Source organism: Drosophila simulans, chromosome 3R (assembly GCF_016746395.2).
Source record: "Drosophila simulans strain w501 chromosome 3R, Prin_Dsim_3.1, whole genome shotgun sequence".
NCBI lineage: Eukaryota > Metazoa > Arthropoda > Insecta > Diptera > Drosophilidae > Drosophila > Drosophila simulans.
Window position 1 is genome coordinate 4,074,662 of NC_052523.2, and position 26,621 is coordinate 4,101,282.

Genomic DNA, 26,621 nt, shown 5'->3' on the forward strand with positions numbered 1-26,621 from the left:
TAAAGTATTCACATTATGCCATTTGTTTATGCGTAATTTTAACTTGCATTTTTGTTAAATTAAAATTTTTCTGGGTAACTACTTTAATGAAAGCTTCTGCATACTTGTCTCTACTTTTTAATATTAAATTAAAATATATATTAGCTTTGCTTATTGTTTATTCATACACTTTATATTTGTGTGCGGAACTCGCTTTCACAGTTTTCGCAAATCAAGTTTAGTTGACACACCGAAAATGTAGAACAATTTGTTGATAATCAAGTTGGTGCTATTGAAATTCATTCTCAAGTATGCGCACACAATATTGAATTGCTTGTTTTATGGCACACATTTTCACACCCACAACAAAATCAATGAACAAAAAAAGTATCAAAATAAAAGCAGGAGGCGAGGAGGAAAACTGTGTCTGAAAACAGCCTTCAGGCAACCAAAAAGTAGGTGAAATCAATATCCTCAACTCATTTTGCTTGGCCTGCTGGCAGCCGCATTGTCGTCGTAGTTTCTAGACTTTTCCCAACCTTAGAGAAACCCTTTCATTTCCTGCTCCCCAAACAATGCCACTTGGGTTCGATGAAAGATGCTGCAGAAATCTAGTTCATTTCAGTTTATCGCAGTTCTAGCGAGGAAATTTCATTTCGTTGAGCTTCAAGTTTAGTGTCGTCCATTGTTATACACCAAGTACATTCATTCAAGTACAGCAAATTCTGGTCAAGGGGCATTATTTAGCTGTGCTCTCGAAATATATTGCTTCGGAAAACTAAAATAAAAACTCAGGTCTGTTTAATACATATTTTAACAATGCACTCGTGCAGATTCATTGTTTGCTGTATTTTTAGAAATTTTTTTAATTTTCTGCTGCCAATTGTTGAGTTTAAAGTGTTTATCCCAAAAAATTCCTGATCTTCGTCAGTTTATTTTCCGTCAGATTTGTTCGTGCTTTTTGTTTCCACTCTCTATCGATTTAATAAATTGCAGAGCCACTGGGTCTTCAATATAAGGTTCATTGGGCTCTTGGTCCGTGGAAATGTTTCGCCGAGCTCTGAGTTATCCAGGTGACACAGTTACGGTCACGTAAGTTTTCCTTTTCTATCATTATTTTTTCGTCATTTTGCACTTTATGGCCAAGCTGCTGATCCCCTTAACTCCTGAACCGAAGTTGTCCCAGAGCTGTTTTCCCCGTCCTTCTGGCTTTAGGTGGCGAGTGCATTTTTGGTTTCGTAGTTTATTACTTTCGCCTAAGTTTTTCTTTCCGTCCCATTTTTATGTTTTCGATTCTGCGAAACTTTTAGCTCGTACAAATGAATGAAACTGGTTGAATATTTTTTCGATATTTTTTCAGACCTTTTCCATCGCTTCCTGTAGTTTTAAAAAGCTTGTTAAACTGTTGCCAGCAATATAAGGTTTAAGTGATGTCGGTAGATTACACTAACATGTTCGGGGTTTCGAAAAAAAAGAACACATAAAGTTGGTAACTTCTAACAGCAAAGGCTCCATAAGTGAATTGAATAATTCAGTTGGCAGACAAGATATAAATGGGAATTTCAGGTTATGTTGGGGAAAACAGGAAAATGTTTTGCCAAAATTGATTAGGCAAAAGTCAATTGGCTCAAATACCAATTAAAGTTTCTGTGGTCAGTCGCAGAAACTTGATTTTCCACTTAGTATTTGTCTCAAATTGCACGAGTGAGTAGGCAAATACACTCGTAAATGCAAAAAGTCATTTAAACTTCTAGTTCTCGGGGTGGCAACTTCCTCAAATGGTATGAAAAGAAAGTTTTCGAATAGTTCCTCGGCGAGTTGAAAATGTTAAAGTTTCAATTCTGTACGCAGCTGGAGCAAAGCTGGCAATTCCAACCTAAATGAGCCATCTAATCTCGAGTAATCTGTGGCTCTATATTGTTAATAAACCCAACGGATACATTCTTGGCATTTAAAATATTGCACGTACTTTGCGAATATATTAGATGGAACCAACCGCAGGAAACAAAGCAAAATGTCAAAAAACGAAGGAGAGATGAAATTATGATTTCGTCATGCAAAATGCGGCTAAACACTCATAAATAAAAAACATAAAAGCTCATAAAAGAAATATGAATGCGTCTGTGGGAGCGGGAAAGTATGAAGTTATCACGTGACTCCTTACGCACATTGCACGCCATAAATTACAAAGTACTTTGCCCGCCAAAACTCAATTTACATTCATGTACACAACACCCAAACACACACGGGCTCCGCTCACCCACACAAATGCCCTTTGCTTCCTCGCTGATAAGCCTGAAATGAATGGGAGGAGCACACGGAAAATGCGACTGGAAAATGCTCCAGGAAAGCGGGGAAGCTGGGGAAAACCCAGTGGCAGGCAAGTGTGAAGAAAAAATTGTTGCATTAAATTAGGCGCACACAGAGAGTGGAAAACTTTACGATGCGTCACTTGGCCCACGCCACACTTACATAAATGCCGATAAATCATTAAAAGAAAAAATAAGGGAAAGCTCTGCGAAGACGAACCGAAACGAGTCAAATGCAAATGGAAAGCGTTGCTGGCAACAGTGCTTGATATGCTCTTTTTCTTCGCTTTTCGCTGAACTTTTACAACCCACAAAATACGATTTTTATTGCCTTGGCCCCGTGGCAGCTTCTGGCACTTCATAAAAATGTAAAATATTATGATGCCCACGGACACGTTCACTCAAAACGCATTGTGCGAGATCCGCTCGATTTTTTCTCACTCTTGCCGCGTCGAAAAAGGGAAAATCCAGGCGTGTATGATAATTTCTTTCGAAATGTCAGCTAAAATGTTACTGATGGGAATCATTGGCCTTTCGGGTTTCTTTAACGGTGCACTTATCCCAGCACCTGTTAGCCCCACAAGTAGCTCCACCTGCCATTTGCAAGCTAGTTAAACTCATGTAGGGACTTAATGTGAGCCAGCGTTACACCCGGCGTATACGTAATAAATGGTTCTGCGGGCCAGAGGAGCCGATCTTTCGCTGGGTGCCTGGGTTGCGGCCAGAAACAGAACCCGACCACTTAATCTTAATGCATTCTACCGCTTAACCCTTGCATCGGCTTAAGTCCGGCTCAAGCCAGCCAGCCGGCGTTTTGCATACGAGAGCTCAGGTGAGAGTGCATTTTAACGAAACCAATATGCGGCAGACACATGACTTCTAAAAAAGAATTGTGGGTAAAAACGAAAGCCCTTAAATGCGTAGCACACCGCGGAAAAGTGGTACAGTAAAACAAAAATTTCCATTTAAGGAGGCACTACATAAGTATATATTCCATTTTAGCATGAACATGATCTATGTGCAATTTTGCAATGATAAAAGACACAAAAGAATCGGATTCCAAGAATAAGAGGCTTTCAAACTATTATTCGAAACAGAAATTCCCCGACAGCGTCCTTTTGAGGCACGGCTTTTATTATTTAAATTAGGTGGGTATTTTCCCCAAGTGTGGAGCTGCAACGGGAAGATAAGGGGGCTGGATGGGCGGAAGAAAAATGTCTGGACCAGAAGGGAGACTGGATGTGGCTCCTGGCCCTGAATGTTGTTGCAAATTGAAATATGCAATTTGTCGTGAGAGATTTTGTGTGGCTTTGCCGCTGACTACGACTGCAAGTCCTGCTGTGCTGGGTCCGCTTTTCCCTTGCCAGCTCCCCCTCTGCTTCCGTTTCCATACCCTTTTCAATTTCAACGTATTATCGGTTAACAACATTATGTCAGCGTTCAGGCGTAAAACTGCTTAAGAAAATTGCGGACTGGGAAAAAATGGCGAATAGAAATTGGTTGGAAGTCGTTTTGAAATCGAAGCAAGTGCTTCGCCACCTTAACAGTTTTCCCTTTTCTGATTTTCCCCCGCACCCATTGCAATTTATGTGGAATCTGCCACATAATTGCGTTCCAGTTACATTTTGTGCACAGTTCTCAAACGCGCTTACTTTTCTGCATTTGTTGCAGCGCCGTAAATGTGTCATACATTGTGCCGGGACACCAGGGCGTATGCATAATATGCACCCTATTTACACTCGGGCTTTCTTATTCGCATTTTATGCTGCATTTTAACGACTCCGTGTGCCTTGTGCCACCCATGGGGAAAAGTCCGCACATAATTGATGGCCTGCACATGGCAAGCTCATCAATAACTAAAATGACGTATGTGTTATAAACAAATAAGCACAAAAACTCATCCATCGTCGGCATCATCAATATCCGCTAGATACGGCGGGAAATTGTCAAAATATTAATGGCCATCAAGTAGTTCGATCTGCCTGTTGTAGCAAATTTATGTCTATTGCTACAACTATTCGAGAGCGTTCTTCCCCTGCCGTTTTTCCTGCCATCTTTGATTGATAAATTTTCTTTTACGGTTGCCATTCTCTCTGCTGTTTGCCTGGCCATTTTCTTCTTATGGCTTCGTTAGTAAATTATGGCCACTTCCGTTTTTGCTGTCTAATAAACTGAGCCGTCATATGTTGTGCGTAAGTGTGTGCGCGATGGCTTACTTATGGGATCCTGCCATCCTGCCGAACTTCACTTTTGTTTGGCCACCGAAAACAAATTGACGTAAGTCGTGTGTAATTTATAATGAAATATTATATACGCTCGTTTGGCAGTTAGGCAGTCAAGTGTGCGGGAGGTAATAAATGACAATGTGTGGTGTGATATCTGGCCGGCTTTTCGTGTTTCTGTTTCTTTGAGTGGCGAGTAAGAGAGTATTCTTGTAGGCAATTTAATGCGTGTTTTCCTGGAATCATGAAGCGAAATCTCTAAAAACGATTTGACAGTTGATTTTGATTATGCAATCGATTAAGTCCATTTAAAGGCAGTTCATGGAATCTCCAATTGTAAAAGTATGGGGGATTGAGGAGGTTTAGAAAACCCAACGTACGGGCTTCATGAATTCATGGAAGACTAATCAACTGAAAACATTGGCTGGCCCCAAAAGTTTTGTAAATTACTCTGGGCAAAGAAAACTCAACGTTTTATTTTACCCTGAGTAAAATGTAAAGAACACATTTACGGTGCAAATAACACTGCTCATTTGATTACCCGCAAAACTATCAAAATGCAATTTTGTTTGCACTAAAACTAAGATTAGTTGGCGTGCAGTTCGCAATGCAAAGCGGGCAGGAAGTCTTAGGAAATATTTTTTGTTGCACATATTAGGCGAATCCCCAAAATACGTAAGTCAACTGTTCACTTATTCGGTCGACAGAAGCCAACAGCTCAGATTTTTGTGTGTTTGCAAACATGCCGCTACAAATTCGTGGCTATGTATCTAATGCACTGCTAGCATGCAAAATGGCAGTCAGAATAACGCCCTGTAATTAGACCATGACACGCTAAGTGCACGAACACATGGACGTAAAAAGGAGTTTAGGAAGGTCCTTCGGGGAAATGTCTGGGGGGAAATGCTTCAAGTGCATGCAATGAAACTTACTTTCCGCTTTCTTTCCAGGGACTGTGTGCCATTTGCAAGTTCTATTTGCTTAGACAGGCACATTTTCCATTTCAATTTGGCCACCAGCCCTCGCAACTCTGCCCGGAAAAGTGTTCCTTATTTTGTAAAGCCTTCCTTCCATCCAGATACCCGAAAAAGTTGGAGGCGTAAGAAGCCAATTATGAACTTTGACTTATCAATTTCTTGGGAAATGACCGCACACACTAAAATGGTCAAATTCTGTTGGTCAAATTTAATGCGCAATTTAAATTCAATGCCTTGGGTTCTTACTACATGTATAGCTCACTTTCGAGGGTCAAGTGGCCATTGAAAAGGTGAACTCTCTTCGACCATTTCCCCGAGATGTGACAAATTTTTCATGCATATTTTATACGTTGGCTTTGAGTGTTCCACGGCCCTAACAGTGTATGTGTGATTGGTTGTGTGCACATGGGAAACTTTGTGTGAGTGACCCCGGGATGGAAAAACAAAAATACACATTTTCCAAGGTGGCTGTGGGTGGCGCTTGGGCTTTTTCCAGCGGGGTTATAAATATGGTTGGCGCTTTAAAAGCGCAATTTTCTGTGTCAATATTGAATATTTAAATTTGTATAAAGGGGAAATATATATAAAGTCCAACACACCAAGCATCGAATATTAAGTGCTCTTCAATGGCCCAAAGCTAAAAATAAACATTTTAGTTTTTCGTTGAATAAAAAATTAATTACATGCTGTGCTTTAAAAAGTAGTGTAAGGTGTAGTTATAACTAACAAAAAACAGTGATCCACAACTTCAAAAAGTTTTTAATTTATAATTATTTAATTAATTATTTCTATTACTGTTTATTGTTCATTTTCTATTTTTAAAAAATGTCCACGTACTTTATAAAACTAGAAAGCCCATCTAGCGAACAAGTATTATCCTTCTACAAAAACTGCAACGGATTTATATGATAATATATCCGAAAACGTAAAAACGAAAATGCCAGAAGTGTCATGCAACATTGTTTCATAACTGTGAGAGGCAGAGGAAAAGTGGAAAAATGTCACACACACGCGCACATTTATACTCAAATGGCGGCCATCAGCAGAGACTTTGCTTTTCATACATATTGTAGATTTATTGATAGCGCTCCACGTTCACACAACCAAATACGCAAGCCCATGAGCAGAACGCATCTGCACAGAGAAAAATTCAGGAAACTTCAATAAGCTGTAATCAATTCTTTTAGATAAGAACATTATAACTGCAATTAAATAAAACTTGCTACGTCTGGCTGGCTGTTTTTAATTTACATAGAAAGTGATATAGTTTTCTCCCAGTGTACAGAGTCAGGGCGACACACATAAACTTGTACACATACACAATCAACATAAACGCTTCAGTTAAAGTCAATATGTAGTCAAGCGCTTCGTTTATAACACAGAGTTGACAAAAGTTTCCGACGCCCTTTTTCTGTCAGCCGCTTTTTTTCTGCTCATATTTATGGCTTTCCATCGTCACTTGTAGGTAGTTATTCCAGAGTTATTGTAGAAGCTTGTATACTTGTATGTTGGCAAAGCCTAGGAAATTGCAATCGCAAGCAGCAAATACAATCAGCAACACAAACGCAGACACAATCCCAAGGGACGAGTGACTATCTGTCTCGACGAAGGAGTTACGCAAAATGGGCGATTTGATGTATGTACTTATGTCCTGGGAATCCCCTGATGGGAATCGATTTGTGGGTCCTTGTTTAAGCCCTGATTGCAGGACGACTAGCTGACTAGATGCAAGAATGGTTACTTATTACTAATTGGAAAGCTTTAGAAAGGGAAGATTCTGAAAATGTAGTACTAGTATTGGATGCACTATGGTACTTGGCTGATATTGAAGATTGCTTAGCATAATTTGTTTATAATTAAAAATAAAAATGCTAATTTGTTTCTATTACTTGTTAAGCTCTTCCCCATGTATCATTTATATTCAAACCGAAATTATAAATTCTGCTCTTATTTTTCTAAAAATTTCCTAAGCTTGCAATTAAAATGGCTTTTAAATTAGTATTTGAAAAGTTGGTTTCAAATATTTGTGGCCTTTAAAAGCACTCAGCTTTCGTCACGAACTGTGGCAGAATTTTCAAAATTCCAGTACCGTAGATGGAAAATTAAAATTTCAGGAGTCCGCTTGCTTTGCATTGACAAATCAAGCCAACGCTTAAAGACATGCAAATGCTGATGGAAATCTTTGAGAACTTGACACTAAATGGTACGCAGGGGCTGGGGAAATAATAAATGTAATTTCGAAATTTTCCGTTTCCCACTCACCCTCGTTGCGTTTGGCAATTGTGTCTGGCGTAGGAAAATGAGAAAAGTAACCTCATTCTGGTCTTTGTCTGACTCGATTCGCCCTCCCACCGACAATCTCGTCCAGCTGCAATATTTGTTGTGCCAAGTTTACGGGCAGCAGACAAAGTAAAAAGTTTACTTCTTTTTCCTTCCTTTTTTCAGCTCTGCAGTTTCTTTTTCTTTGGCCGCTTTATTCCGTGTTAATTCGGCTACTGTGTAGCAGAATGGGTCTTGCCTCTATTGTTGGCATTCATATGCATAACTCTTACATCGGCAGGGTTTCAGACGGAAAAAAGTTAAGAAGAACTTCATTTCCGCGTGCGAACAGGAACACGCACCAGGCGGCTCTCGTTTCGATTTCCTGTTCCGCTTTCGGGACCGACTGCCGCCGTTTGCGTGTGGAATGTGGCACGCACTCGGGCACACATCAATGACCCGTCCCCTTCCACGACCCAGGCCTCATTAATAATGTATATTCGATGGGTTTGGATCTCCCAATTCGATTGGTTAAGGGATAAGGAGAGGATTGGTTATAATCGAAATGGTTACACAGAAACTTAAGTTCAAGATAAAATCATTCTTTAAGTTTCAAATTGTCATATTTTTTCCGTACACTTCCATTTGGTTCGAGTGTCACATATTTAGGGCACTTTTCAGACGAAAAGCAATATTGTGTGCCTATACTTATCCCAATGACCCACTTCGCTTGCGTACAGTGCTCATGATAAATATTTGTTTATTTTCTGGTTTACGCAATCAAACAAGCTTTCGGCAACTCTCGATTGGCTTATTGGATTCAGTCGAAACCATAGACACAAAGGAAATATTTCATTATGAATTCAGGCAGCAATGCTGCGATGGATTTATGGAAAACATGAATGCAACTGTTTCCATTTCCAAATATATAGGGGTCAAGAATACATTTATCAATTGGTCAATGGGCAAGAAAGCCCTCTCATAATGCGCTATTAAGTGAGCCTTGAAGAGCTTAATCACATGGAAATGCTAGAGATTAGAAATTATGACATTCATTTTTCACCAATCCCCGATTAAGGGGATAGCGGCCATTTCTCAGTGGGCAAACAAAAGTCAGTTAAGCACAAAATATGGCCAGCATTCAAACAGCTGATAAACTTGAAATCTACACACGAACGAGCAAGCCAGATGAGGGTTCAAAACCCGGAGGGGCACGGTTTTAGGGGAATAAAAAGCCCAATGGACTTTTGCCTGGAAAAGCGGCAAATCATGCTTAATGTGGCATTTGTATGTTTATTTTTTTATTTTTATACATTTTCCTTCTACGCTTTTCTCAGCGAGAACAAGCCGAGGACTTAAAAGGGAACGCCGAAGGACACGGCAACAACAATAATGCCGTAAAAAGGCAGCAAATAAAATAAAATAAGACGAGATGCGAAGCGAAGCGATGGGAAAGGGTCCAAATGAAGAGCAGGGCCAGGAGCAGGACGCAGGCAAAGCAATGGCGATGGCATGGAGCAAATAAAAACCACAGAGGCGAGAAAGGACTTCACTAAGCAGCGGCCCAAAGCAGAGAAAAGCTAAGATGATATAAATTTTATTGTCATGTCCAAGTAGATTAAACTAGCTGCATATCCGTCCGAGTCCAGAGTCCCGAATTCCGGCTCGTCGAATCCCGTGAACGGAGCTCAAAAAGTAGCTACCAAAAGGGCAGAAGAGATTTATGTGCTTATTTGTGCGCCCGTATGCGTCTGTGTTTCTCTGTGTGGTGAGGATAATAAAAGTATATTTTTCACTTTTAACACAGCAAATTCATATTAGGACATTTAGGGACTCGTGTTCCACGCAAAAAGAGCTGCACAATCTTTCATCCTTATGACATTCAGCCGTGCAGTAAGACTCTAAACGTTTTGTGGTATAATTTCTGGCATGAGTAAATGAGAGAATGAAATCTTTAGCCTTATATTATTGTGTGACCAACTGAATCGTGTGGCCTGAATTGTATTTTTTTTTAATTTCCACCCACCTTTTTCATCAATGATCGATTATAAATTTAGCTCAGCTTGGTATCACCTTTTTTGCCTAACTCGCAACTCACTTCGACATGAGCCGACAAAAATAAATAATGATTTATTCATCTCGGTGCCCTTCTGACAGTTGGGCAACCCAAGGCAAAAAATTGAGGCTTCGGCTCATTAAGATAAACTGTAAAAAATTTACATATTCTCCTCCGGTTTTCTTTTCCACTTTTTTTTTTTAAACGATTTATTATGAAATGCCCAAGGTCCTTGATTGGATGAGTTTGTTATCCCTTGTAAGTATGTCCTTATATCTGTTGCCTTTGCTGTGCGCAAAAAGTTGTCCTGTTTTTCAGAGACTGCTTATCCAATTATCAAAACCAGACATTTAATTTTCCCTTTTACTGGGGCTTGCCCTCGACAAATTGCTCGTTCAATTAGCTGCCCTTGAAGATGAGCATTGCACTCGAGAAACGTACACAATTTCCAATTCAATTTAGGTCCGCGTCAGAGAACTGCAGCCCGCCACTGGCACTCTACGTCCACCCGATAAACACTCGGTCTCTAGGCACCCCGTCTTTTTTGACACCCTACTTGCGGCAACAGAAAATATTCGGGTGTTTTACCAACGTTGTGTTTTTGTTACGAGTAAAAAAACCACCCGAGGCCTGCTGCGCAAGAGCCGTATGGGTGAGTGGACGCACAGTCAACGATCGGCCGCAGGTCATTTTTTGTACGCCTAAAATTTGTATGGGTGGAAGCGCGACGGGTATAAGAAATGAAGGGTAAAAGGGAATACCCAAGAAAAATTTCGTGCTCATGTCGGGTGCCACCCGTTTCGAATCATTGCCTTACTAATTTTTCACAAGTCGCTAGCTGAATACTCTAATGACAAATATTCTTACATAAATTCATTTTTGAAATGAATTTTGTGACATTATGTACATAGATTCGGCTATTAGCATTATTACTATTACTATTATTTTTACTATAATTTACATTTAAATAATAAAAACGTTAATAATATATATAATATATAATAATATATAATATAATATATATATATATATATAATAATTAAATTACATATATATATATATAATAATATATAATATAATAAAATATAATATAATAAAATATAATATAATATATATAACTATAATAATATATAATGAAGATGAAGGGCATATTTTACAAAGTATTCGACAAAGTCTAGAGCCACGCCGAAAGAATAGTGTGTAAACGTATGGAGTGTAAAACGCATGGAGTTACGCATCTTGTCTGTGACTCGACTATCTACAAGAGTAGATAGACTGATAGAGACTATAACCCGAGTATTTTTAGAAACACCCGAGTATTTTTGGAAACACCCATGTGTTTAACGGTAAACCCACAAGTGTTTTTGTCACTCATCCCTTCTTAGGCATTTGTCTTTTTCTGACTGTTTGTCTTCTCTACCCTCCGTTATGGGTGCCGAGTATGATCGGCACCCGAGACGCAGGTCACCGTATTGATTCGGGTGCGGGCACAACGGGGTGTCTTGTCTGCATGTGCAGACGTATACTGTGTGTTTGTAAGTACCCGCGATGTGCGTGGCGGGTAGCACCCGCACACAAAATTGTTGGGTGTGAGTCGAGTGGCTAAAAATGCCACCCTTGCAGTTCTCTGGTCCGCGTCTCAAGTTTCGGCGCAAACAATTTATCATAATTTCCCAAAGAAGTAAATGAGAAAAAATGAAAACTCTTGCAACTCAGCAGAGTTGGCACGCCTTCATCGGCAGAGACCTTTCCTGCCATCTGCTGTCAAAGACAAATTGCAGGTAAAATGTAAATTCTTTCATACTTGAGCGAATCTTTATTTATTCTATAGGTATTTACTTTTATTCATTTTTCATGCCGAGACAAGGCGACATTTTCCTTATCGGCTAGCCGAAAAAGTGAACCGTTGTTATAGCAATATAAACTCATCTAATTGGACACTCCTAATGCAAATGGGACACTCCTATAAATGGTATATACTAGAATATAGAGGAAAAATATATTCTTTATAAGAAATAAATAATCCATAAAATTCAAAAACACAGATTTCTTTACAGGACTGATAAAATGACAAATTTAAAAAGTAAATGAATCAAACTGTGAGCCGACAGTCATTGTTTTGTTTGATTATGCTAAATATACAATTATACAATCTTGAATTACGTTGCAACTACAAATGTCAAAAAGCCATGAAAATATATCTAAATTTCATTAAGTTGGGAGAGGGAGCTCAGCAAATACATTAAGTATACGCCCCGACGAACTGTAAGTTAATTGAAAGCCGGCGGCGAAATCAAGGCAAATGTCTCCTCAAATGATGGACGACTGTCTTGGTGGAGGAACTGGCTGACAGACTGAGGCAGTCGCTCTGCGGCTCAACCTCCATTGCCGTCGAGCAGTATATTAAATTTAGCTCTTAACGCGGTGATAGACAATCAAATTTACTTCGATTCGCAGTGCACTCTTCGACTCCTCGACTGACAGGTGCCGCGCTATTTGAGTTGCCAGAGTTGGCTCAGTAGTTGGCCCAGTTGGCTCAGTTAGCTGAGATAACTGACTGCCGCTGATGGTTCCCATTAAGTCCCAGTTACACGTCCGGATTCCCCACGGCCAATGCTCCTTTGGGTTTTAATTAAAATGTAATTTACTACCCTGTCGAACGGCGGCGGCTTCGTTGGAGTTCGCTGCCGTTGCATTTCCCAGTGGCCAACTGAAGTTGACTGGCAGACTGACGTATAGACATCCAGACAGATCGATACAAAAGAACTGAATATTTAAGGAGCATTCAGATTCAACCGGAGTCGATTTTCCCAAGAACTGAATAAAACTTAACTGAATATTAAAGAACTCTATAGTCGATTCCCAGATGACTGGTGCCTGCCTTTCTAACGACATTTAAAGTATTTGAAGGTTGTGGGATTATATTAATGTTCCATGACCCTCAAAACCAATTTAATTCCAAAAACACTTTCTAAATAAACAAAATGAACAAATAAATGGATATTTTAATGGATATGTTGAAGTTTTAGTGCGTAAATTCAAACAAACTTGTACTTGTTTACAAAACCGACTGAGTTAAGACAACTCTCCAGTGGGCATTTCATACCACACTGAACTCAATTTATAAGATGAAATTTAATGGATCCCCAACTACTTTCACTCTTTTACAGCTCAAAAAGCTTAACAGCTGCAGACAAATGTGGCAAATCGCTTTGGATTTTCTCCAGACAGGACCAGACATACTTTTAGGCATAAATTTGGCCACTTTGCATTCGGGACCGAGGACCTTCGTTTCGGCTTAGCGTATTTTTTCTTTCGGAATTTGAAAAATGCTCAAGCATTTGTCCATTTGCGTGCAGCACAAGCACAAAAAAATATTAAAACCCCCGTAAAAAAAATCCGAAAAAAAAGATATTTTAAACTTCACCAAGGCTGACCCTTTTCTGGCGTTGGCCTTAGGGATTAACGGAGGAAAGAAAAATTGAGGCGAGTTTCCCCCGGCCAGCCGGCTGCCAATTTATTCAAATGCCTTGCAAAGTGCTAAATAAACAAGACTCAGTCCCCCGACACTGTCATGTCATTTTTCTCGGTTTTAGCTGGGTGCAAGAAAAAAAATATATAGCACACTTATTTGGTGTTAGCCAAAAGCCCCTTTCGCCCCCGCACTCACCTTGTATGGGCACATAAATATTTAGATAGAGGCAGTCCTCTGATTGATTCTGCAGATAGGGCAGCAATCGCTTCAGATACTCCAGTCTGCCCTTGGGCATCCGTTCCAGGGCCGCCGTCTCGTTGTGAATGTCCGGCAATCTCTGCGGGCAAACCGGGCTGAATCTGCAAAATCGAAAAAGATTTGAGTGCCCAGCTTGTCAAAGGAGAAACTTTCCATCATGGCATTTCGCTCGTTGTTAAAAAAGGTTTCCTCACCCCGAAAAATAAAAAAAAAACAAGCGAAAAAAGTTTTTGGTAAATAGGCTTATTTTTATGCCCGGCCTCTAATGTCGTTATAAATAGATTAATTTGCCGGAATTGTGTAATCTTTGAGGGATTTTTTCAGGGGGGCCTGTAATGACTTGAAGAGAGCCCGAGTCAAAGTCAACTTTGTGATTGTCTTTTGGCCATAACAACTTTTAGATTTGAACGCAAAGTTTGCGTTTTAATTTGTTTTTGTCAATTCGTCTCCTTTCCATTTCTTCGCTTCTGCATTTTTCTCCTTTTGGCCGAGGCTTATTTTCGATCTTGGTAAATTGGTTTTCGATTTGGCTCTTATCGTTCCATATTCCCCATTGGCAAATCTCCCTTTGTGTGTGCACTTGTGCAATTACTGATTTCCTCCCTCTATTCCCACAAACTGGCCATGCAAATGCCAGAAGCGTACTCTTTTTTTGGCCTTGCGCTCATTTATGAATCTGATGGGATTCGAAATACACTGATAGAAAATTTGGGTATTCAGGTAATTGAAAATAGAACAAAAAGTGTGCTTATCGAAGGACAATACTTTAACTAAACAATAGACTGATATTTATTTTATGCCTGATTATTAAAATAAGTTTTAATCTCTGAAAAATTTTTGAATAATACATCTTCAAAATAACATAGTATTATTTCTCAATAATATGCATTAAAATTGATTTAATCGAATAGAAAAAGTTCTATAACTTGGAATACCTTAAATTGGTAAATTATAACGTAAATATTGCAAATAAATATTTTTCACCAGTGCTACAGGGTTTAGATTCTGCCATCTGCTTTTAGCTGGCAGTGTTATTATTTGTTTTTAATCTGATCTATGTGTGGAAGAGTTATTCACATACGGCCATGTTGAGCCCACCTGTGTTCCATACATTCCCGTGAAAGACAGGTGCTGCCCAGGTAAAATTACGCTCGAATTCGTGATGGCAGTTGAAGATTTGTGCCAGTACAGGCTTTTAAAGGATTGGCAATCGAACGAAAGGGTACTGTGGCCACTAATGAATTAAAGCCGATACGATTTGTCTGGCGAAAGCCTTCAATTCCATTCATCAGGCCTTTGTGGCCGTCAGAGCTCCTCCTAATTTGCAGTTGAGTGCTGGGATCCCTTTAAGTAGGCGGCTTAACTCATTAACCGACACAGCTCCTGTTGGCCACCAAATTGTCATAAAGCGAAAATCAATAGGAGCATTTAAGGGAGAGTTGCTGCTCCATTCCCCCGGCTGGCTGCCCATTATGAAGCTTCCTCTTCCAGTCATCCAAAAATGCATTAACATTAATGACATTGCGAAACGAGAATTTATTTTATTTAATTTCCTTAACTTTATTTCGCCGTTTGCCCTTTTATCTTTGTTATTACCGCCCACTCTGCTTTTTGTTTACCATGGCGAGTATATTTAATTTTTGGTTTTTATGGCATTCCAAACGCCTCGCAGAAAATTGGGAATCTACTTGGAAGTGACCCTCAGTGGGTCGCCAGTTAATGGACGCTTGTGGTGGCCATGCGATTGCCATAATAATCATTAATTTTATGGCAAAACAATAAGGCAGGTAATAAAAGTTTCATTTTCGGGCTCCATTCTCCCTTCGCCTTTTTTTAATGTAGCGGACATGGTGTCAACCTCGGAACCCTGCAGCCACATGAACGGGAGCTGGAGCAGCTTGGATGAGCAGAAAATATTAAAAATAATGAAAGTGAAAAGTTTTTACGGCAACTCTCTCGTAGTTGTAGTGGCTGCCAGTGGTTGCCAGTGGTCCAGGGGACAGGTAACGAAATCCAGCTCCATCCTCCCCAGTTCGAGGTCATAAAAGCCACATTTTGCCTTTTTAATGTTGCCCCCCTGGCAAACGAATGGCGCACACTTCTCAAGTGGCAAGCGATCTTGTTTATGCCACTTTGCAACCGCTGAACTTTCGCAGATAAGAACGGGTGGTGGCACGCAATACAGGTGGGTTATATATCTATGTGTATGTAGTCTGCTGGAGGGGAGTGGTTGAGTGGCGCTAATAAAATGGGTGCCGCAATTAAGGTCAGGGTGAGTTCTTCTCGCCATCGATGCTGCATTTGCAAATGGCAGGGCATTAAAAACTTGATAATTACTTGTAGATTCCACAGACAGCTGTGGGGGCGAATAATCATGTTTCCCGGTGGGGCAATTTACTTTACAATCATCTTATACTTTACTATTTCCATTTTGCTGAGATGTTACGTGATAGCAGTGGGAAAACACCATTGGATTGCTTTTCGAAGTTAAACAGAGCTATCAAACGCGAAAACTCGTACTCTTTTAAGTGGCATGGGTTGAATTTAATTTACATTGTTTTATAATTTCAGATATATTATCACCTTTAAAATTGAGCAATTTCCATGCATATAATTTAAATACGCGGTGTAGTTCAAGCTTAAGTTATTGGCTAGATAGCTAGTTTAAATATATTGGTTATAAGATTTTCAATTTGAAATGCCGGACTAAATATTTGTTTAGCTGTTTTAAGAGAAATTTGGCCAAATTCTGTTAGCCTGTTACATTTCTGTTACACTTTCAACATATTTGCTTGCTGACTAATAGCTAATATCGCATTGCATTTCTCGAACAGCACCTGTTTTCAGGGTAGATTATTTGCCACAAACAGATATCTGCGAAATTTGAGCAAACAATTTGAAGATTGTGACCCTGGCCAGTGAGAAACTGCTCGGTAGCCAAGGCACGCGGTCAAAAGCAAACAAGGTTATAGGCATGGCTCCTCATGCTTCCCATCCCCCTGTGCTATTCCGAAATACATGCAATTTGGAATTCTCAAACAAAACATAAAGCAAAGCTCGCCCAAAATGCTCCAGTTTTGTGTACATTTGAGCGGAAGGCCAGGATAATCTGCATGCAGGGGAAAGAGGCTCGAGAGCAGACAAAGCTTCAAGGGTCAGGGTTTTGGGGATATTATGGCGCACTTTTGCGGAGGAGGAGTGCGAACGCTTTGTGGTAAGTAAATGGTAGCCAGGACACCAGTCCGGCCAGATCCGCTGGCGTTTTCGGCTTGAATACATCAAACAAAAGCATAATCTTAGCCAAGCAGAAAAATACACGCATACACCGGGAGAATAATTGACAAAAATATTAACTAAAATTGGATTCATATATCTTCATGTTGACTTAAACACAATATTATCTTAGGGAGCTTGAATGAAGATTTGTGCCATTACGTGTTTTAATGTTTGACATGTTTTGTCCAGTATTGGGCTATTTTTTTCAGTGCACACCTCAATGGAATGGGCAGGTGATGAACGAAGGGCACCGGATCGCATAAAATTATACGCGACATTGCGGCCACGTCAAGTAAAATAGATTAATTTTACCTGTGGCCAACGGGCCAGAAGGTTGTCGTCCTCATCCTGATTTTTCCATCCCTCCCACCGTTCACACAAATTAGATTGGCTGGCGACACAGACTGAGTCGGAGTCGCAGGCCCTGGAACTCACACCTTGCTCGGAAAATCTCCTTCGGGCGTAAAGCTTTCTTGCCTCAGTCAAATTAAATAAAATCCAATTTAAAATGAATTTTCGCAATTTCATTTAAAAGGGCAACAGTTTGTACCGCCGCCGCCGCCGAGTCAGTCGGAAATTTATGCGGCTGATGTCCTGGAGAAGTCCTCCCGCCCCGCACCTCCGCTCTGGGCCCTTAACCCTCCGCATCCTTGTGGTTACCACTTGCTCTTGAGCCTCAAATTGGAATTAACGTTTTTAATGACGGCGCAAGCTTCGGTTTGTCGGTGCGAAAGAGATGCCTCACAAACTGCTGCACGCACATTCTGATGGTCCTTGTGAAGGACCTTACCGCACCTCCTGCCCGCCATTCATTAATGCGCTTTTTTATTAGGAAAATCGTTAACTTGAGTTTCTCCACTTAGCGTTTTTGCGTCAAGCTTTTACTTTCGTCTTTATTAAAAACTTTGGCGTCATGCATAAAACTCGTCAGTTTATTGCGATTTTTACACTCCGTTTATGAGCCAGAACCTGGAGCTGTGGGACCCCGGAGCCCTGGGTCCCGGGCTCCTGGAACCTGGTCAGGAGCGGTTGGCCACTAATCCGCTTGTTTTTCATAATCCTTACGCCACAGGCAACGGCCAGGACCAATGTGCAGCCGTTGGAACAACAGCACCAAAGTGCAAAGTGGCTGGCGGAATTTATTTCATTTTTATTAAAGACGTTGTGGCGGAAAATGCGTGGATGAGGTTGCCAAAGTGGGTGGAGGGTGCTACAGTGGGTGCCCGGGTGGTGGTGGTTCGGTGGCTTGGTGGTGACACGCGTGGCTTGTCAAAGCCATGAACAGCTGCTGCCTTTGCCGGGCTAGGAATATGTGTGGACATAATTTTCTCTCTTTTTTACTTTCAGCGCTGCCTCCATTTTTTGTGGTTGCGGCAAATTATTTTTGCAATGGGGCCGATGGAAGTCGACGAGTAACTTGTGGTGGAAAGGTATGTGGCCTACGCAACGTTAAATTCGTGTGGGAGAGGAAAATCAGGGCAGAATTTAGTTCAAAGGGCAGAATGTGACAGGTGAGGAGCAGTGCAGGCTAGAGGTGAATAAACTAGTTCATGACCTTAAAAATATGTAAGCAAATGAGTTTGTTTGTCTACCTCGTTTTCGAATCATTAAACCTTAAAATATAAATCATAGGTTCCAAAAAAGATGTTAACCCAGTGTTAAGCCACAGAACTGAAATTGAAATTTAAGTCAAACCACGTAACTACATAAGCTAGGATACCAAGTACCAAGAGCGGTACCCATTTCCCAAAATCAGGCTAATGACCTATTGTGCCAACTGTCCGTGGACAACTTTATTACGCTGACGTGCTGAAAAATCTCCCGACCATTACTCAAGCCGTTTTATTGGCTCCTTTTGCGGCTGACCCCCGCTGTCAACAAGACGCGCTGACAAATAAAGCCGCTCTCACCTATCCGGAAAAGCGACGATGATGCGGCGGAGGAGGCCTTGAATTACCCAAAAATTGGCGGGGAAATTCGAGAATGCGAGAATCATCAGTCTGCTGCGGGGCCGCAGGTGCTGTTCTTTGTTAAACTTGAAAAATTATATTTTATTTGCCGGGCCGCGCTGTGTGCCGTACTGATTTCGCGGCCCTTTTCCATCGGCATTATGGGTCTGGTGCCCCGGAAAAAGGGGAAAAACTTTTGCTGCTGCCCCAGTACGCTTCCCTTTTTTTTTTTACAACAATGGCAGGGAAGTAAGGGAGCCGGGAATATCTCTGGGCATCTTTGTGAATAATGATTTGCCACTTGGGAGCATTTGTAAATTAGATGCCGCTGTGTTGCTGCTGCTTTCCCGTAGCGCTGTTTGCTGCCGGGGACGGCGTAAATATTTAATTTGCGAGATATTCCGCGAGGAAGTCGGCCGACTAAGTTGACCTTTGACTTGTGTTTTCCCCATTTTTTTATATTCCTTACTTTCAGAAGCCATTATCGTTATGTCCATTGTTGTCGCCGGCTCGGGTTGCACGGGTTGTAGCATTTTCCATTATTTTCATTACTTTCAGTTACACTTGGCTTTCAGCATTTTCGGACCGCCGCCTGCGCACTTGACTCAATAATGAGTCAGTTAATTGAGGTGACAATGGTTGGGCACTCTTGAGAGACTTGGCGATTTCGGCACTTGACTTATGGCATTTTGATCATTTTATGCACTCGAAAGGCAAATCAAACTCAACCCTTTGGGGAGGGAGATGATTTAGTGCTTTTATATGGACATGCTTCTTGTCAGACGGTGGAAGTCGGCAGACTTCTCGGGAAATTTATTAAATTACTCGGACGAGGGATCGGGCTTCTCCTAATAGGATTGGAGGGACCAATTTTTAAGCTTGCTTGGAATGGTTTCTTTTTGATTAATTACTGCATAAAGTTTTTTTATGGTATTGACCGATTTAACCAAATCAAATGTAATTATTTACCTATGCTGTGTAATAAACTTAGATTTCGTTTTATAGCCGTCTCTATTAAGTCTTTTTGATCCAAACCCATATTAAAGAGTAATGGTATATAATATGTTAATATGATTTCGCTTTTCTAAACCTTTGAATAAATATTTTAAAACAGTTTCTGCGGTTAGGCTAATCCAGTGTAATGGCTCCTGTTACCCCGCGTTAAAATTCATATAGCCGACTCACCTGTCCGCCTTTTTGACACCTGACCACATGGCCGCGGAGACGGGCGGCATGAATCTCAAATTGCCGACCGGCGGCGAGGCGTAGGGTATTCCCCGGTACGCCTCCACCGGATCCAAGTGCCTTCCGTCTAATTGGACAATTACGCCCGAGATGGCGCCATTGCGTGTGTTGATAATCCGCGACGAGAGCTGCGCGGGTAATTGATCATGGTTCGGACTGTAGTTCGAGTTCGAGTTGCTGTTATTGCTAGTGGGTCTACCACTGCGGTTGCTATTGGATCCGCTGGTGCTCGTGGAAGATGAGGATGAGGAGGATGAGCTGCTGCCGGGGGACGACAAGCCCGCCGACGATGATGAAGTGAGGGATAATGAGGGCACGGAACTGGAAGTGGCGCTGCTGGAACCGATCAGCACGAGTCCGCCATTATTCGCCGACGAGGGACTCTTTTGCGAAGTGCTCAGGTTGCCGCTGTTGCTGCTATAACTAATGCCCGCTGCCGAGCATCGGGCCATACATATATCCAGGGCGACCAGAGTCAGCAGAGATGACCACGCCCACGCCGACCTCCTCCTCGGGGGCGGCACTTTCCGCCGCGTTCTCGTTGCTGCTGATGGCGGGAGTTGTCGCTTCGAGAGCAGCATAACCATTATTATTATTGGTCAAAATGGCCACGTCGCAATGTTGTCGTTGTTTTTTCGATAACTTGATGTCCGGACTGGTGTGTTATCCTTTTTTTTGCCCTCTTGTATAATTGACCACAAGTAGCTGTTTGTGGCGTGGCCTGGTTATCGCTCTGCTTGTTTCAGCAAGTATTCCCACTTTTTGCTTTCCGTTTTCAATTTTCTGTTTCGTGTTTGTGCAAAGTAATATATGGCAGTTTCACAAACCTGGAATGAAAAAACAAGTTATTGGTTACAATTTATACGCTTGGGGACAATTATCCGATGGCATTTACTGCCTTTCAGCAAATGTTTATGGATTTACAAAGTCACTAGCACACATTCATTCATTAATATATATCTATAAATATCTATTTATAAGTTCACTTGTTTAAATAGCTACATCGAATTCAACTATTCGTTAGCCCTATATTCTCCGCTCTTCTCTTCCGCTCTTGTGGTGTCTTCAAGGCAATTCAGTGAAGTGTGTTCCTTGAACCATCTCTTTCTTTCCTCTCTGGCGTTTTTTAGTCTGACTGGGGCATTTCCCCCGAAGTAGAAAGGCCCATGAAGTGGGTAAGAATCCCCCGCCCACTGCGTATTCGTCTTGTTTTTTGGTGTGTTTGCCAGCTGGAGCATCACCTTGTATGCACTTGGTGTAGTGTCCTTGCCCTTGTTGTAGTTGACAAAAACAACAGCCAAACGAAGGGGTTTTGTGGGTGGCGTGGCAGGGAAGTGGTCTGGGCTGGGCTGGGACAGTTGGCATTTTGCATATGCCAGACATGTCAGTCTCGCAGGCAGGCAGGCAGAACCGAGACTCCTGACAACACGAGGAGAATGCCTACGTGGAATGACTAGGAAGTGGGTGGTGGTGGAGGTTATTGGTGCAGGGAACAAAGCTGTAGCCCTCTCATTGCCTGACTGACATTCGGTCATTGGATCAACAATTCAAAGGACTTAAACGAAGGATGTTGGCAGTCAATTAACCGAACTGGCATAAGGCTTATTAACGGATCGGTTTAAGAGTCTATTCTATTTATTTGATATAGTTAAAAATGTAAAAAATACAAAATATATAATTCTATAATTATAATTCAATAATTTTCATATTTTTTTTCTTAAGTTTCAGAAACATTTACTTATAACTTAATTTCTGCACAAGTCCCCGACATCAATTCTTCCACGAGGAGTAATTCGTTCCCTTTTCGTCTCTTCTACTTATGGCTTGAGAAAAAGGTGCTCCACGGTCTTATAAGCCGAAAAGCAGCAGTGCACGTGATCCCTGTCGCTTTTCTCCCCTGTAACCGTATTCTTTTCGGGGGAAGAAGGGCATTTTTATTCAGCTGGCACTTACTTATTCCGTGCGTTGGCTCTTCTGCTGTCTGCGGCTCGAGTGCAGGTGCTAAGCCCTCCTGTCGTGCATGTGCGTTGGATGCTGGATGTGGGATGTCCTTGCTCCTGCCGCAGCGCGTCCTTTTCGTCCTACTCCCGCTCGTTCTTGAGAATCACTTCACGTACTGCTCGCTCAGCCGCGTCGTCTGCTGCTGTTGCTGCTGCGTTTTCTGAATGCCGGCACGCTACAATTGTCATGCAAGCGGACATTCTCCACGGAGACGTTCACGTACTCAGCGATGAGCAGGATTCCGAGGAGGAGCACAAGGCGCTGGCCGACTGCTTCTGGGGCTCCGGTTGGCGTCCTTCCATCGCGGATTATGCTGCAATCAGATCAGAGAATTGGCACACTTTATTAGACCTTTCATTCCATCCCATGTGGTACTTAAACAATGCTCAGTAATTATACAGCACGCGCCATTTGCGCATTTGGAGGCAAAACAGTTGTGCCTAGATATTTAGATAGAATATACTGCGCTGCGTTGAAGAATACTTCGACTACTTTTGTTGTTAAGAATGTTAAGCAGGCATTCCAATTAAATAATATAGGTATTTCAATATTATTTAAGCAACCAAACCGAAATGATTTTAATTTGAAAGTCAAGTCTCTTTGATAAATTTATTAATATTTAATAAAAGCAATCCGAAACCAAACTAAAATTGTTCCCATTTGACGAACGACGTAACTGCAGGGTATTAATTGAATCACTGACTTGGAGCTGGTGGAAAATTTTAATTATATGATGCCCTCAAGTGTAAGTAAATTATTATGCAGATCATTAGCAAAGTAATTAGACCCGGCAGCCGCCTCGCCCATAATCCTCGGCTCACTAGTTGAATTAATTCTATTCCTGGAAATTGAGTTATTCCCACATTCCATCAAATCATACCGCTGGCGTTTGCTGGATTGTTGGTGCTTTTCATTTATTATGCGAGTTTCGACTACATTTCCCGCATATAATTTCCCCCAGGCCAGGAGCGGGAAAGTCGACTCACATAAGTAAATAGGGGGCAGAACAGAAGGGATTTTAGAGTGCGAGTTCCTTAGTTTACTCAACAAATAACATCATCAACTTGTCCGCAGCAGTAGTGACTTTACTTAACTTCACTACGGCCCACTCCCTGGTAACATTGTAAATCATACGCACTGTTGCACAGACGCTTTGTTTTATTTTGCTATTGTGAATGAGTTGAGAGCCCGTCACACTGCGGTGGAATCCTTAAGTTAAACAGTGTGACAAATATACAAATATCCATTTATTCGACCAACAGCTTTAACATTTCCGTTCCCCGCTTACTTTCTTGCTTTTTGAGTATAATTGAAGGAAGTCTAACTAGGAGTCAGCCCAAACGCACTCAAAGTCTCTGTGTGAACAATAATGCCGCCTTATTACATGACAGGAAAAACATCTCAAACTTTGCTGATTCCTTCCCAAAAATTCTTTGCGAACTTTTGGACTGAAAACAAAAAGTTGTCAAAAGTTCAAATTTGTATACAAGTATTTGGAACGACTTTATTCACATTTGTAATTTGTATCTCGGTTCTCGAAGAGATAATTGGATTCGAGAGTGTTTTCATGTTGTTTGCCTAATTTAATTGCAAATAAACGAAACGAAATTCCAGTTTGTGAAATACTTTTGCTTTAATTAAAAATCAAAACGCGATAAGCGGCCCAGGGAATTGCCATGGAAAACGTTGTATCATGGAAAGTCGGTCGGGGAATAATATCTCCAGCGAAACCAAGAAGTAGTCTCTTGACTTTCCAACTGGCCGCAATTTCCGCCCTGCCGCAACTTTTTCTGAGCTCTTTGCTCCATAAATTCCGCGCCAGCTAGGCGGAGCATCCGCACCCGCACTCGCATCCGCATCCTCAGCTTCAGCTATTTTACCCAGTCCAAGGGTCATTAATTTGTCTTTTGAGGTGGAGGCGAGGGTGGATGAAAAGGCATTTCGGACGAGGAGCAGTCGTTGCCGCCGAGGCAGTAAACTGCTTAAGTAGCACAACTAAATTAAGAATTGTGGGCCAAGCAATTAGAAAGAGGGCAGCAGGCGGTTCGCAGACAATGGGCAATAAAGTTCAAAGTTGGTCAATCCTTAGGTGTAATGTATATTTGTTGGCCACGATTCTTCCTAATCTATCTTCTCCAAAAGAGAAGTGCAAGCACACACGCATGTTCCATAAAACCCACTTGATACATGAAGAAAATCAGAGAACTTCAAACGAATATTTTGGAATTCACCAAAACTACATAGTTGGCATAAAAAATTAATACCGTTTGTATCTCTTACATTGTAACATTTTGTCTAAAATTCCTTTTTATTTGATAGATTTAAATCTATGTTACAAACAGTTTTTTCTGTGTGGATCAACTAAGCTGAAGTTGAACTTATTGAAAGACCGCAACGATCCGTATGCTTTATATTCAATGTTCCCGTTCCTCTGGCCGTATGTGAAAAGAAATAGCTTTATAGAATATCGATTGGTACGTTCGCAGACATGTATTTCCGGAAATTTAATCAGTTTTGGTGCTTAAGCGAGTTGGGGAAGCAAACGAAACGAAATATAAAAAGAAATCCAGACCCAAAGGCAAAGAAATGCCAGGGCAGCGGAGAAAATGATAGTGGATTGGGATGGGGTGGGAAGTGAAATTGTTTAGCAGTTGTCTGACTGGAAATGGAAATGAAAATGTTTCTGACTTACTTGCTTACTTGCCTTGGCATTGTTATTTGAGTTTATTGAAATGACTGTCTTGCCTTTCCTTGCCTAAGTGGGTATGAAAATACCCGTGTAAGGCCAGGAAAAATGAGGAGAAGATAGTGTAATATGGAAGGGCTTTTGTTCAAAACCCTTCAAGCCTTTACCTATCATCAGTATCAGCATCGACTGTCTGCAATTTTTTATAATAATTATTTCAGTAAATACCTCGGACCACAAGGAGTAAACTAACAGTTTCCAACACATGACTCCAGGGACCACTATTGTTCTTGCATAAAGCCACGTCTGATAAAACAAAATGAAAGCAAAGAGGAGACAGATACTCGGACCGACTCAAACTGCAATTTTTCATGCAAATTTATGCAAAAATGTGAGAAATTCGCTTCAAGAAAATATGAGCGAAAAATGCAATCTGCAAAAGAGTTAACCAAAGAAGAGCGAAAAAACGAAGATTTAAGTAAGTGGGTGGGAGAACTTTCCAAGTGATGGGAAATAATGCGACTTTTTAACTACGTTTTAGTTTAGCCAAATGCATTTTGCATGTCAGAGTTCGTCTCTTGATAATAATATCCGAGAAAAACTCTCCGACTTTTTATCTGCTTCTCTTCATTGCCTTAATGGGCAGCCTTCTTTTTGCTGCGATTTGGCTTTCATTATGTTGGCCATCCGACAAACAAAGGCTTATAATTTTTTGCTCGCCCACGTTCCTTATTTATGTATGCAAGCGCACAACTACGAGTACTCGCCCTTTCGACTGGATTCCGCCCTCTGCCAGCCAAAATGGCCAAAACAATGGATTTACACAACAACGAAGGAAGAAATTAAACTGCCTTTCATCAGAAAGAGCGCAACTGACAAGTCAACGAGAAGAAAATAGAAAACAATTTCTGGAAAGTAGTGCGGATAAAAAGTACTGTGTGCGAATTATAATACATCTGCATTTTAAAAATAAAATTAAAACGGGGGATTTGTGGCCTGCGGCTTAAAGCATCTCCAAAGTGAATTTAAAATGACCATAAACGCTTACATAACTAAAAAATGAAAGATTGCATTAACTGCAAATGGAAAATTGTAGTTATGCCCATGAAAATGGTGCGACTTTCATGCTTTTTATCCGGTTAACTTCAAGGTACCTTAATTCTTATTTTTAGTGAATAATTTACTTATTCCAATAGTCAACGTTCATGGCGAGTAAGAAAATGTGTAATAAGAACGGTAGCTTTGCTATTTTAAAATTTGGGCTTAGTGCGTAAAACTTAATCAGAAAATGTTTAAATTATGCAATGTTCGACGTTAGGAATTCTCCGAATGAGATACACATGTATTTATCCTTGGGCCAAACATTAGCTACAGCAATAAATTTTTCGCACAATTGGGCCCGGCAAATGCATGGGAAATTAATTTTCCTCGGATTTTACAATTCTCTTCCCATACATGACATAAATAAAACGCTCGCGGGTAACAAATTTCGAAGGCAAATTTTCGGCGCAGTTGGAAATAAATTATCGTTTAATATTGGCAAATAATACGATACCAAGGGATTCCTGCCTCTCTCTTTCCAATCATTCCTGTGTTTTTCGGCCCTGCCAGAAACTCGCAAATTGAATTCGTTAGTCGGCGTCGCATGAAATAATTTTGCCTTGGGGGGTCACCAACAGCAAATGACGAAATAATGATATTAAAGCAACATTACGCCATTACGTAGCAACACACATGCAAAAATAATTGACGACAATGACGCAGGCGACGTACATAGGCAAGCGAAGACATTGCGCATACGCCCCGTAAGCCAAGCCAGACCAAATAATGAGGGTAGAGAGGGAGGCAGGCAGAGTTGGCAAAGTCAAGAAGTGGAGAAAGCGGAAAGCTAAAAGTTATCACGCAAAGGGATGGGCGATTGCGTACCTG

At 41.1% G+C, this 26,621-nt stretch overlaps 1 protein-coding gene across 4 annotated transcripts in view; it reads right to left on the reverse strand.

Moving 5' to 3' along the window:
- Positions 1–26,621, reverse strand: part of LOC6727109 (neuroligin-3) — a 71,153-nt gene that overhangs the window by 14,131 nt on the left and 30,401 nt on the right. For 3 of the 4 annotated variants that reach the window (XM_016175842.3, XM_016175841.3, XM_016175843.3), the window contains 3 exons: positions 21,959–22,319; positions 19,946–20,832; positions 13,473–13,636 (listed from right to left, as the gene is read on the reverse strand). In XM_016175842.3, coding sequence (XP_016033586.1) covers positions 13,473–13,636; positions 19,946–20,592 — 811 coding nt within the window. In that variant the 5' untranslated portion in view covers positions 20,593–20,832; positions 21,959–22,319. The remainder of the gene's footprint in view (positions 1–13,472; positions 13,637–19,945; positions 20,833–21,958; positions 22,320–26,621) is intronic. The other variant, XM_039295431.2, reaches the window with a different exon arrangement.